Consider the following 14,559-nt stretch of genomic DNA (forward strand, 5'->3'; position numbering starts at 1 on the left):
CCTTATGATTACTAGTTCATCTTTACTTTTTTATGCTTCCCTTGAGAATGTAAAATCTTCTATTCATCTTTGGTCTTTCTGGCAGGTATGTTTTAGAAATCCTTTATTTCATTAAATATGTATTTTTCCCCTTAGAGGATTATACTACTTATTTTTGGTTGTAATTCTTTCTTCATTGCCCACTGAAATATCATATTCCAAACCTTTTGCTTCTTTATTGTGAAAGCTGTTAAATTTTGTGTGATCCTGACAGTATTTGAATTATTTCTTTCTGGCTGTTTACAGTATTCCTTTGCCTAAGAACATTGGAATTTGGCTATACTATTTTTGGGAGTTTTCTTTTTCAGATCTCTTTCAGGAGGTGATTGATGGATTCTATTTCACTCTCTGGAGCCAAGATATCAGGGGCATTTTTCCTCATAATTTCTCAAAAATATGATACCTAGGATCTTTTTTTTTTCTCATGGCTTTCAGGTAGTTTAATAATTCCTAAATTTTCTCTCCTCAATCTGTTTTCCAGATTAGTTGTTTTTCAAATGAGATCATTTACCTTTTTCTCTATTTTTACATTTTTTGACTTTGTTTTATTGTTTCTTGAAATCTCGTGGAGTTATTAGCTTTTAGTTGCCCAATTCTAATTTTTAAAAAATTATTTTCTTCAGTGAGTTTTTGTACTTCCTTTTTCATTTGGCCTATTTTGCTTTTAAAGGATTAATTTTTTTTTCAATGAATTTTTGTGCTTCTTTTATCATTAGGCTAATTCTGTTTTTTAAGATGATATTTTCTTCAGTATTTTTTTTGTTGTTGTTGTTTTGTTTTTGCCTCTTCCATAGCTAATTTTTTCCATAATTTTCTTGTATCACTCATTCCTTCCCTTAATTTTTCCTTTACAACTCTCTTCTTTTTAACTCTTCTAGGAATTCTTCCTGAGCATTTTTCTTTTAGGCTTTTCTTATAATTTTTAACATTGTTGTCCTTCTCCTAAATTTATGTCTTAGTCTTCACCCTGCCACCATAGTATTGTTTATGGTCAATTTCATTTTTAGTTATTTGCCCCCTTTCTGGCCTCTTTCTTGACTTTGAACTTTATGTTAAAGTTGGGTTCTGCTCATCTCAATGTAGGAAGCCACAGTACCAATCTGCAGGCTTTTTTGTGCTACTATTTTCAGAACAAGTTCTGGGATTTGCAATTTCTTGATGCTTCCAAGGTAGTGTTTTCCTGAAAGAAGTCTGTTCTCTGGTCTTTTCTCAGGAAGGGCCTCTGTTCCTTTGTAGCTGCAACTATAAGTGCTTATCTTGACCCTGGAATTGCAATCAGGTACCCTGTTCTCTTTGTAGCCAAAAGCACTGGCCTTCCCCTTGGCCCTAGAAGTGTAACCAGGACTCCTGCTTCCTTGTTACTAATCAGAAACACTTCTTTCCATCTTGGAACAGTGACCCAGAATTGTGATTGGGTAATTGCCAGTCAGGGCTAGGGACACCCAGTGCCAGCACTGGGTCCCCTGTAACTTCTCTCTGACCAGCTGTCTGCCTCCCTTGCCATCTCTGGGCTCAAAAGTTCTGAAGATGCTGCTACTATTGTGGCGCATCCAAAACCTACTGCTAGGGCTTTTGCTGTGCTCACCTCAGTGTAAGAGGCCTCTTCTATTGACTCCCTAAATTGTCTTAGACAAGAAGAAAGTATTCCTCTGATTTTTTGTTAGGTTTACCACTCCATAATTTCAATTGAATCATTATTTTAAAGTTGTTTGAAGGAGAATATTGGGAGAGTTTGGACTGCTGGATTGGATTCAGTATAATATGGAGGAACCTTTCGCGTAGGCATATAACTTTTTTGGAGAGGCTGGAAAACTTTTGAAGGATGATCAAATGCTAGAATACATTAGACTTGATCCTAAAAGAAAATATGTAGATTGAGTGAGCCAAAATATTTATGTAAGCTTTTGCATAGTCAATGGTAGGCACTTAATTTGAGATGAATCAAACATGATTGATATATGAATAAAGGAAAATCATAAGCATGATACCAAATTTCAAATTCATAGATAAACTTGACCTTGGTAACCGTTGAACCAAGAACACTACCATTTTTTAAAAAGTGTTCATTAGGAATGGAAAGGGGAGTCTTATTATTTGGGCTGCCATGTATCATGATGCCTCATATTGAAATTTGGGACATTTCCAGCCAATTGTAATCTTTGAATCTTCAGCAATGCTAAATATTCAGGGACTGATTTGTAGATTGGCAGTTACTAATGGATTCACAACCTTCCAGAAGCCTGAGCATTTAAAAAGGTTCGATTGCTTATAATTAGGCCTTTCTTGTAATTTGTCAACAAATTTTAATGCTTTCTCTTAAAGAGTATTGCTTTGAGGATAAAATGAACCTTTTACATAAAAAGTCATTTTGTGGTATAGCATATTAAAATTATTAAGTCAGACTTCATTAAAATTACTTACTACTCAGTATTGTCATCACTATGATCATCAGTATATCTGAAATAATAAAAAGCAGTTTGTTTTGAAAGCTTTTAAATGGTAGTTGGTGGAGAGAATGAATAAAGTAGAATGCCAATATCAATAATACAGGCCACTGAATAAACCATTTGTCATGTTCTATCTTTGTTTGCAATCATGTCATCATCTTGGTATAGTTAGTTATGGAGATGGGAAAAGGTATAATAGGTTTTAGAAGTATTTTTTCAAAAAATAATTTAAAAGGTTGGATTCTAACTTATCTTACCTTGAAAAATTGATTGTTCAGAATTTGCAATACTTTTTCCTATAAGAATAATAATAAACCTGTGTAATTAACATTTACCCTAAGTAGAACGCAAATCTAAGAATGCTGATGATAAAGGCTTGCTTTTTTCTAGTCCTCTATAACTTATAATATGTCATCCATTTAAGTCATCGGTACTCTGATGAGTTGTAGCAGTATTATTCCCATTTCTAAGTTAGGAAATGGTTAAGTGATATATTGAAGAAACAATAGCAGAACTGGAACTTAAACTCAGGTCCTCTGACTCCATATCTGTTTCTTTTCTGAAGTGACTAGTTAACATACTTGATAAAACACTGAACGTGGAATCTAAAACATGTGAGTTCAAATTCTGCCTCATACATTTAACTATACTATGTGTGAACTTGGGCAAGTCTCCTGACCTCTTTCACCCTTAATTTCCTTACTTGTAAAGTAGGAAAAATTTTATAGCAACTTCTCAGAGGATCAAATGAAATATTGTTTGTAGAGCACTTGGCAAACCTTAATATGCTATATAAATGTTATTATTTAAACATTTCTACATGAGAAAATGCATTCAGAATTCTACCTTGAAAATGATAGAAACATATTGTTTATCCCCATTGCATCTTTGGCAGTATTGATAGGGCCTTTTTAAATTTTAGCTGAAAGACTTCTACTTCAACTCTGCAGTGATAGGCTTTGGATTTAATTGATCCATAACCATTCTAATGTGCAAATGGTATATAGAGAGAGCATTCATCTTGCTAGTATTGTTACTAATTTATTTAAACATTTCCAACTGCTCTTTTGGTAGTTTCCTAGCCAAAAGAGTTTTGGGGAATCTTAACAACAACATATTATTTATTCTAGGAAACACTAGCTTTAACTTCCTTTAATAATAAGCAGTCAAAACATTTTAATTTTTTCAAGATATCTTCTTGCCTCTATTGAGTGGGTCATTTTCACCAGAAAATCAGGGTATACAAATTTTATTACACTGATATTTCTACAATTACAACTTGATCATCTATATTACTTGGGAAATTATTTCTGAAGTGCAATAGCAATTGCTCTACAACACCAGTTTCATGTTTCATTTGTGTTTTGATCTTTGTATTTTATTGATAAAATTCAACCTTAATTTTTCAATTCCTTCATTAATTTACATGGGCTTTTATGAGAGTAGATCAAATATTTGGTTCTTATTCTGTATTCGAGGCACTTTTTTTCATTTTGTGTGGTTCTCAAATAGCTTACTTGTTTTTAAAGAAAAAAGGGGGAGGGAACTAATGCCAATTACAAGAGCCTTTTCCATGGTGTTTTAATTGGGTTGATATCTGCCTCCCTTGCCCCACATCCCCCTCACCCATGTATTGTTTTTGGTTCATATGTCCAACTTGAAAGTGGAAATGATTTATGTTCTCTTGCTTCAATAGAATCTCTAGCGAAGGGTTAGAGGATTAATGGGATTGTGACATTTCCCAGGATATCAGTCCAAATCTTTTCAAGTAGTTTTTCAGTATGATAAGGAAATGACTTTAAGAGATTTTTTTTTTTTAATTTTTTGGTCAGAGCAGTTGGAAAATTTAAGAGTTATAATCTTTGGATAATGTCCCTTGTATTTGAAAATGAACAGCATATCTACACTAAGAAACAAAAACAACAATTCTCAATTAAAATTCTCCAGAACTAAAGAAACTTTTTTCACATTTAAGTTGATAATGATGAAATAATTCAAATCTAAAATCTCTATTTTGAAACATCAATCATATTACTTTTGTTTCTAAATGAATCTTTACCTCTTAAGTACCTCTTTAAGTTTATAAATGGTAAAAAAAGAATTAATGGATTTACAATGGTAGAGGGAATTCCTTACCAGTCAGTCTTTATACTGATGAAAGCACAGATTTGATCTAAAATAAAAATCATAGATATGTAAAATTTTTGAATTAGAAAGCACTTTTGCTCTCTAAATCCACACATACATGAAATGAAATTCCCATTATAACATACTCAGCTCTTTTGTTTGATGATTTTTAAGGGGAGGACAACTCTTTATGTTTCAGCTCTCTTTGTTTATTCTGTTTATTAGGAAATTTTTCTTAATATCAACCTAATCTTCCCTTTTTGCGTCTTCTCATTGCTTCTGAACATAATAGTTTATGCCTTCTTTATGTAAGCCTTGTACATACTTTAAGAAAGCTCTTCTTGTTTCCCTCATCTTCTCTTCTGAATACTAAATTTCACTAGGTTTTCCAGTTAATCTTCATCCTGATGCTTGAGTTTTAATATTGACTAAATCTAAACTCATATATTTTAGAAATAGTGTGGTGTGTGAAGAGTACCAGAATGAGAATCAGTAAATAGGACTAGAATTGTGGTTTAATTAAACTACCTGTTTGAACTTAGACAGACTACTTACTTATCTGAGCCTCATTTTTAAAATTTTAATTAGAGGGAATTAAATTTTTTCTTCATGTTGTATTCAAAATTTGCACCATCAGACTTCAGGCTATTGCAGATAATGGACGTTTTGTATACATTGTAAAAATATTGATTGCATTTCACCCTTAAGGCTTGTATGCAATAATAGTTCTATTTTTCTTCTCTTTAGAGTTTTTCCATTTCCCCCATTGTTCACACCCTCATGTGTTGTTTTTGCAACAGACTAAGCTACAAATCATAAGAATAGCAATTTACAATTAATAGAAAAAGCAACATTAGATGTTCATTTTAGTAAAGCAAAGTGCTGTTTGAAAGGGGGAAAAGAAAAACTAAAAACCTCTAGGTTTCTTACATTGCATGAGACAGTGGAAATAGAACAATTTTACAAAGATTTGTGAATATATTATAAACATTTCTGTGTTTGTAATAATTAGCAAATAAAGCTCTTCTCCCCTTCTGCTGAATAAAATTTCTCTGAAATAAGTTTTTTTCCCCAAATGTGAGCCTGTATTCTTAGTATTATCAGTTCTCACATTTAAGGATTTTGTTTGTTAGAAGATGATCCAATATGAACATGCATTGGAGGTCTAAGGAAGCTGCATATTCTTATCCTAAGCAGTTCAAACATATTTTTTAAGGGATTAGTATGCATAAGGCACTGTGTTAGCACTGGAAATACAAAGTTGGATTGTGTCATAGGCCCTAGCTTCTTGAATCTTTCCTTAGAAACATTGACTTATTTAGTGCTGGAAAGACACTCAGAGGTCATCTTGCCCAACATCCTTATTTTTATGATGTCACATATTCTTGACCCTTGACATTGTCCCACATACTAACATTAAGTATATTGGTCTATAATTTTTCCATAGAAATTGGAAAGTTAATTAAATGTTTTCTTGTTTGTAACAAATATAGGGCATTTTGCAACTAACCTTATTTCTTTATTTTTATTTTAAAGCCTTGGGGTTCCATCTTACGGAATTGGAATTTTTTAGCTGTGACACATCCTGGTTACATGGCATTTCTAACATATGATGAGGTCAAAGCTCGACTACAGAAATATAGCACTAAACCTGGAAGGTAAGACATCTTTGTGATTATTTTGCTTAGGAATTATTCATTATTTTTGAAAATTAAAACTCTTTCTAAATATTTTTATGTTAATCTGCATAATAGATTTAATGCTAGTGTCTTCCCTTTGAAATTACCAACAATTTCTTTTGTAGATGTTCTGTTTGTATACATAATTGCTTTTATGTTGTCTCTTCCATTAGATTGTGAACATCTTGCAGGCAGGGAATGATTTTTTACCTTTTTTTTAAACCTCAGTACATGGCACATGTTATCCACTTAATAAATGCTTGTTGATTGATTGAGGTAATCTTTGTGGATCAGTATAATGTTTATTGAACTTGCCAATCCAATGATTTTTACCTTTTCATTTCTGAAACAGATGTTTTGAGGAAAGAGTACACTGCTGGTGAGGTACTGAAAGGAGTACATTGGTTGTGGTTGTCCTATACTTCTCTTAACTTGGCTTGAAATCCCTAAATGAGTTCTGAGAACAGAAAAGTAAAAAAAAGCTCAGTGTAGGACTTTTCTAAATCATGCAGAAACAGTAACCTCTTGGCAAACTATATAGCCATGATGTCCATACATGTAATGTGCAAATATCTAAATGTATATGTAAGTCTTTGTATTATAACTCCTTCAGAATTGGAATGCTTAGGAGTTAGTTATCTTGGAGCCACTTTCATAAAAGGTTCTTACTGTTTTATGTACTCACTTAAGAAAGCTGTTTTAAATAAAGTCCAGTAGCATTGTAAGTATTCCAATCATAGGAAACAGCCAGTGCAAAGGCTTAAAGATGGAGAATGGAGTGCTGTGTATAAGGAAAAAAGAGAAAGCTAGTTTGGCTGTATAGATCGGTACAGTTATTTGCATGTTGCTTCCCCCATTAGAGTTGGAACTTCTTAAGAGAAGGGATAGTGTTTTTTGCCTTTCATTGTATCCTCAGAGCTTTGGACAATTCCTAATACAGAAATAAATGCTTAATAACTGTTTGTTTAATGACAGACTGAATTATAAAGTGTGGGAAATAAAGTAATTTATGTGCAGAGGTTGGGGTGAGATTATCAAAGCCTTTAAAAGAAGCGTTTTTGTTTTGTCCTAGTGACAAAATTGGGTCCCTAGGAAGCCACTGAGATTTATTACATAAAGGAGTGCCATGCTCAAATCTATGTTTCAGAAAAAAAGCACTTTGGAAGCTGTGTGGAGTATTGTAGATACTTATTATTATAGATACATATTGGAGTGGGGTAGATACTTAAGGAAGGGAGATTAAGGAGAATGCCATTCAGTAATCATGGGGAGAAATAAGAAAAGTCTGAACTAAAGTGAGGTTATGTGAGTAGAGAAAAGGAATCATATTATAGAGGTAGAAAAGGCAAAATTTGGCAACTTGATTATATCTGTGGGATGAGGAAAAGTGAGAAGTCTTGAATAGCCTGTGAGATTAGAAAATTAGTAGTTTCTTCAGCATGAGCTATTGTGGCACAATGCTTTGATTTTATTGCACTGAATGTATTGTACCATATATTAAATATTATATTACAAATATTACATTGTTTAATATAATCAAATTATGATAGTGTAATTATATTACAAATAGTAAAATATAATAAATGCTATTGTATATTTGATATGACTATAATTATGTACTGCCACGATTTCAAGAATGCTTTTGCCAAAGCCCAGGATTTGGAATAGTCCTGGAAATGTTTATGTTGAAAGTATCCTTGCCCCGTGACTGCTTCCTAATGCCAGCAGTGGGGAAAAACAAATTTAAAAAAAAAATAGTTCTTCCCTCTAGCATTCACATAGCATGAAAAGAAAGAGCTAGAGTACCCCGAAAGGCAGAAATGATGAACCCAATTGAAAATTTTCTGTTTCAGAAAGGGTGAAGGGGGGTGGTGGGGTATATAGTTAGACCAGGATTAAATCTTTTTCTAGTAGATAAGATGAATTATTTTTTGTCTCATTCATGTGCTTATCTCATTATCAGGTTTTGTCTTTCTCCTTTCTTTGCTGATCCAACATATAATTTGATTTTTAGTCTTTCCGAGAGTTTCATATATAGTAAGGATCATAGAATAATAGATGTTTTATAAAATTATTAGACATCACTGTAGCAATTCTCTTTATTATTTTAGGGAAAGAGATGTAATTTATACTTAAGGAACTTACCTAACTATGACAATCTCGTGATATCAAGATATAGTGTGAATTGTGTCCTTTTGTGGCCTAGACATCTAGGGTTACATTTGTTCCAATTCATGGTTTATAGGAGATCCAAAAAGGAGCTGTCCAGCCAAGTTCATTTTGTAGACTACCCACAATTGGTCTACTATCTTTCTTATCACTCATGTGGGAATATGTTCTTATGTATTCAATCATAAATGTGTTACTTATATATTTATTGTGAATATCTCAGTCATGAGTAAGCCATATAAGAATGCACAGCAAATTTGGAACAATATATTTGGTAATTATTAGTTGTACTTATATATGTTTGTTCCCCAACCCTGGTTCTGGAAAAAGGAGGCCAAGTCTAATTAGCCTGAATGAGTCAATTATTCTTCTAGTCAATGTGCAAGTTGATTAAATTCAGAGTTCATAGCCACTATTTTATAGTTAATTGCCTTGTAAAGTTATTTTTATAGTACTTGGTTCATCAATAACCATTACATATCAGAAGATTTTTATTTCATTTAGATACATTTAGGCAGTCAAGCTGTTTAAATGTATCCAACAGAATTAATTGACCCAATTTTCATCTGTTTAACTGGTCATAAAATTTACATTTAAAGAATATGACAACATATTTTGCTTTGTTCCATTTTGCAGAGTTGTAAAGAGAAATTATCTGAAATTTTTTAAATAATAAAGAAGACATTTAAAGCTTTGCTAATGTCTTCTGCTATGGAGAGTTAATTTTAAGAGAATAGCTTTTTTCTTTGATTTATGTTACTGAACAGTTTGACTACTTAGATGAAATATTGAACTTGACAGGGTTAAATAGCTGTTATGAACTCAAATATTTTACCTGCTCACTAATGTAATTCAGAGATATTTTGGATCATTTCACCATTAAAAAAAGTTATCATAGTTGTAAAGTAAATCATTCTTTGTGGCAATTTACCTAAAAAATGAAAAAAAGCACAAATATCAATTTTTAATGTATAATAATACTTCTCAAAATTAAGTTCCATATTGTAAAATTCTTCTTTAGATGCTAATATGCAAGCATATATTATTTTTTTTTTAGTCTTAGAACCATAAATTACTTGCAAAATATAATTCTTAATTTGCCTCAGTGAACTAGATAAATGGAAACTATCAATGACTACTTATCTGATTAAGAAATGGAACTTTAGAGCATGTTATAAAACAAGTTATAAAAGATAAAAAAAATCCCCAGAATCCTAACTCTGACTTACTGACACAGTAAATACATCATCTCTTTTGTTGGACATATTTAACAGATAAGAATCTTACATAAAAGGTTAAGCTTTTTTCTTTTTCTTCTTTCTTCAGCTACATTTTCAGGTTGAGTTGCACTAGACTAGGACAGTGGGCCATTGGATATGTTACAGGAGATGGTAACATCTTACAGACCATACCTCACAATAAACCTTTATTTCAAGCCCTGATTGATGGTAGCAGAGAAGGATTGTAAGTATTAAATGTTTTATGGTTAAAGGTATAAATTCATTTTTTGAAATTTGAAAGATTGAAAATCAGATAATGATTTTTGATGTATGAAGAATATCAAATATTTGAGTGTGGGAGTCTTGGAGAACAACTTATTACTTACCTGTTTTTGAAGATAGTAACCTTTGTTCAAGTTCATTGTTTATCTCCTTGAAACACTAACTTGACTAAATTAATTCAAAACAAGTATATTTTAGAAGATCTAGAATCTAGTAGCACATGGAAAGACATAAAATGTGTCTTTGATAGAGTAGTAAGTTTTCCCTGAAGAATTTTTTTAAAAAATCTTATCTTCTGTCTTAGAATCCAAACTAAGCATCTGTTTCAAGGCTGGAGAGTCGTTATGGGGAGGCAGTTAGGGTTAAGTGACTTGTCCAGGGTCACACAGTTAAGTAGTGTCTGAGGACAGATTTGAACCCAGGACCTCTGATCTCTCTGACTTGTATTCTATCCTCTGAGCCACCTACCTGGCTCCTAAGATGTTTTTAATACAAATATCAAGGAGATTTATGTCAAAGAAGAAGCTCTTTCTACATATCAACTCTACTTTTGATATTACCTTTGGCATATATTAACATATCTGTTGGAGCCCTCAGGTTTTTAAGTTTACACAGTTTATTTCCAATTTATATTAGCACCTACCTACTAGGATTATTGTGAGGATAAATGAAATAATAATTGTAAAGTGCTTGGCATAATGCCTGGCACATAGCAGATACTATATAAAGGTTTGTTGTTGTTGTTGTTGTTGTTATTATTATTAGTCATTACATCAGCATTATCTCCAAATAGCTAATCCTGATTTAAAAAAAAATTATAGGTTTCTAAGCCAAAGTGGGTATGCATGTAAATGTACACATATGTACACATACACACATACATGCCTTATATGCAATGCTAGCATTTTAAAGAAGTGCACTGTTATTGGTTCTCAGTTCATAAAGCCCAAGGAATCTTGGTATAGACTCTTTATCAGTGAAAATAGTTACATTATTCTACTCTTTCCATTTCAATATTACATGCTTTTCCCCCCTTTTCTCCTATTTTCCTTTCTCTTATTGCTAAATTTTGTTACAAATTCTAAGCTCAGTTGCTCAAAGGGCATAGCTGATCTGAGTTGCTTGGCAGTGAACAAAGTTATGGTTGCCCAGCCAAGAGGAAGTTCACTGGTTGTAGAAGATGATTCATTAAATTCCTAGATCAACTATGGGGAAAAAAAGGAATAGGAATATTTAAGGGAAGGAATTTATTTTACTTCATTTATGGATTTTAAGAAATAATTAGGATCAATCAGTAAAGCAATAAGTATTATTAATGAACATCTGAAAATAATATTTTAATAAATTTACTGTTTTTTTCTTGTATTATTTATATTATTTCCCTAGAGTGCATTTAAGGACTTTTGTGTTTTACTGGTAGATCTTATTGGCTATTTTTTTGAAGATTTTTTTCACAGGTGATGGTCTACATTAGTGGTGGTGAACCTTTTAGAGATGGAGTGCCACCTTTCCCATCCCTACTACCCCCACCATGTACCGTGCCCTCTCCCGCATACTGAGTGCTAGGTGTTCCCTGACACCCTTTTACCTCACAGAGGGGAGAGAGGAAGTGCTCCCATTGGCCAGAGGGGCAGGGGAAGTGAGAAATGTCCTCAGCAAGTGTAGAGAGGGGGAGGGGAGTAACCCAAGCACTCTGCTCCCCTCAAGCTCTGACATCTGTGAGCTGCCCATCTGCTTCCTGTGTGCTCCCATTGGACTGCTGGGCAGAAGGAATATGAAAAAAATGTCATTAGGCTCAGTGGAGAGGGGGAGGAAAGCAGCTCCACCCAAGTCGTTCTGCCTTTCTAGTAACCAACTCCTGGGGGGTTGTTCAACAACAATAGGAGGCAGATGTAGCCTCTTGTCCACAGAGAATACTCCATGTGCCATCTTTGGCACCTGTGCCATAGGTTTGCCACCAGTGGTCTAGATCACAGCTTAATGAAACTCAATTTGGCCCATGGGACAAATCTGCCTTTCCTCCCGTTTTTGTATACTTATGAGAACAGATTTTTAAAATATATAATTTATTTTCCCAATTACATGTAATAACAGTTTTCTTTTTTCTTTTTTAATTACATATAATTTTAAACATATATATTCTGAAATTATAAGATCCAAAGTATCTCCCTCCCTCCTTCTACTCCCCCTCCCCCAAGATGGCAAGCAATTTGATCTGGGTTATGTGTTATCATGCAAATCATACTACCATATTGGTCATTGTTGTAAGAGAATACTCATATAAAACCAAAACCCCCAAATAAAAATCCACATAAATTAAAGTGAAAAATAATATGTTTTGATCTGCATTCTGCTGCCAATAGTTCTTTCTCTGGAGATGAATAGCACTCTTTGTCATAAGTCCTTAAGAATTGTCCTGGGTCATTTTATTGCTGATGATAGCTAAGTCTTTCACAGTTGATCATTGTACATTGTTGCTAATAATCTTATACAGTGTTCTTTTGCTTCTGCTTACTTCATTCTGTGTTGTTTTATGTAGATCTTCCCAGCTTTTTCTGAAATCATCCTGCTCATTATTTCTTAAAACACAATAGTATTTATTCCATCACTATCATATATCACAATTTGTTCAGCCATTCCCTGATTGATGGACATCCCTTTAGTTTACAATTCTTTGCCAACACAAATCTCTTACTGAATCAAAGGGTATACTCAGTTTTATATTCCTTCGAGTATGTTTCCAAATTGCCTTCTACAATTATTAGATTAGATACAAAAATTAGATCTACCAACAATTGCATTAGTGTCCCAGTTTCACCACATCCCCTCTTAATATTTTAGTTTTCATTTATTGTCTAATCTGATAGGTGTGAGGTTGTTTAATTTGCATTTCTATAATCAAGAGATATTTAGAACGTTTTTTCATGTGATTATTGATAGCTTTGATGTTTTTCATCTGAAAACTGCTTATTTCTATCCTTTGACCATTTGTCAATTGGGGAATTAGCTCATGTTCCTATAAATTTGACTATATTTGAGAAATGAGGTGTTTATCAGAGAAATCTGACATAAATTTTCCCCCCAATTGTTTCTCTTCTGATCTTGGTCAGATTTTTTTTTCTTAGGTTTTAAAATACAAACTATATTTAACAATGTAAAACAAATTTTTATCTTGTATACATTATAAAACTAACAGATTAACAACAACAACAACAACAACAACAACAACAACAACAAACCAAACAGGCAGAGCCTAGTTTCTCCACCTCTGTTGAAATGGTAGATGGATCATAGCTGATAGACACAGTCTGGCCAATCTCATATTTAGCTGGAGGATACCTAATAAAAATCATTGGGCTTTTTTATCTTTCAAAAACTAAGAATATAAAATTATAGCAGTGTTATCAAAGTAGTGAAATGCAGTAGTTAAATTTAGTAATATTATAATTTATAAGTTAAATGATTATCATTTCAAGGCTATGTTATGATGTATTTTTTTTCACTTCAAAACGAACTGCTATCTATTTGTGACCAAACAGTGGATTTGGGTAATGGCCGTAATGATTGTGTGTATGTGTGTGTGTGTGTGTGTGTGTGTCTGTCTGTCTGTCTGTCTGTCTATGTGTCCGTCTGCCTGTCTTTCTGTGTGTATGTACATACATAAGTGAAGAGCTACAAAATGATATTGTAGAAAATGTGCCAAGCTGTTTCATCAAAACACTGATTTCTTTTGCTTCTTCTGATATTGTGAGGCATGGGGAAGTTATTTCACTTTCTTGAGCTTTACTTTTCCAACTCATAAAATGGAATAATGCTATCTGGGATATCTACCTCTCAGGATCATTGTGAAAATAAAATCAGATAACTTATGTAGAGTGCTTTAGTAAACTTAAAGCTGCTATTACTACATACATACATATGCATATTCACATACATGTAATTATATGATGACAAAATGCAATGAACAATTGGATTTTATTGCTCTTGGGAAGATAATTGTGTTATGTGCAGAAGGTAGATGATAGTTTATTTTAGTGATCATAAATAGGGATAGGACTTATAAGAGTACTATGGCCAATTTCGGTATAACCTTAATGGCAGATACTGAAACAATCATTTTAAAGTCCAGTTGAGAGTTGCCTTTTTTATTGTTTCCTCTTGTTTCTCAATCATAGAGAATAGTGGATAAACTTCATTTTCATATGCTTGAAGAGAGTAGCCTTCTTCCCTATAGTCTTACCAGTCCCAATTCCCTTAACATTTCCTTTGGAACTTAGTTTCCAGTCCTTTAATCTTCCTTGTCACTCTTTTTCTGAATCCTTTCTAGGTTTTCCACATCCTTTTAAAAGTGTGATGACCAGAATGGAACACAATACCTTAATAAGGGTATAAAAGTAAAAAAATTACCCTCCTCAGTCCTTGCATGTAATCATTTTTAATACACCCCAGGATCATGTTGGCTTCCCTCCTCCTCCAAAATGGCACTGCATGGCTGACTCATTCATGTCATCTACAACCACCACCACCACCCCCCAGGTCCTTATCTTGTCCAGCTCTTCCTAACTTATCCTTTATTAGAATTGCTTGTACCTTTTC

General features: G+C 33.1%; 1 protein-coding gene across 1 annotated transcript in view; it reads left to right on the forward strand.

Moving 5' to 3' along the window:
• CBLB (Cbl proto-oncogene B) overlaps positions 1–14,559 on the forward strand; it is a 223,101-nt gene that overhangs the window by 115,895 nt on the left and 92,647 nt on the right. The window contains exons 6-7 of the mRNA XM_044670113.1: positions 6,150–6,271; positions 9,788–9,925. Coding sequence (XP_044526048.1) covers positions 6,150–6,271; positions 9,788–9,925 — 260 coding nt within the window. The remainder of the gene's footprint in view (positions 1–6,149; positions 6,272–9,787; positions 9,926–14,559) is intronic.

The sequence above is a fragment of the Gracilinanus agilis genome, chromosome 3 (assembly GCF_016433145.1).
Source record: "Gracilinanus agilis isolate LMUSP501 chromosome 3, AgileGrace, whole genome shotgun sequence".
NCBI classification, from domain to species: Eukaryota; Metazoa; Chordata; class Mammalia; order Didelphimorphia; family Didelphidae; genus Gracilinanus; species Gracilinanus agilis.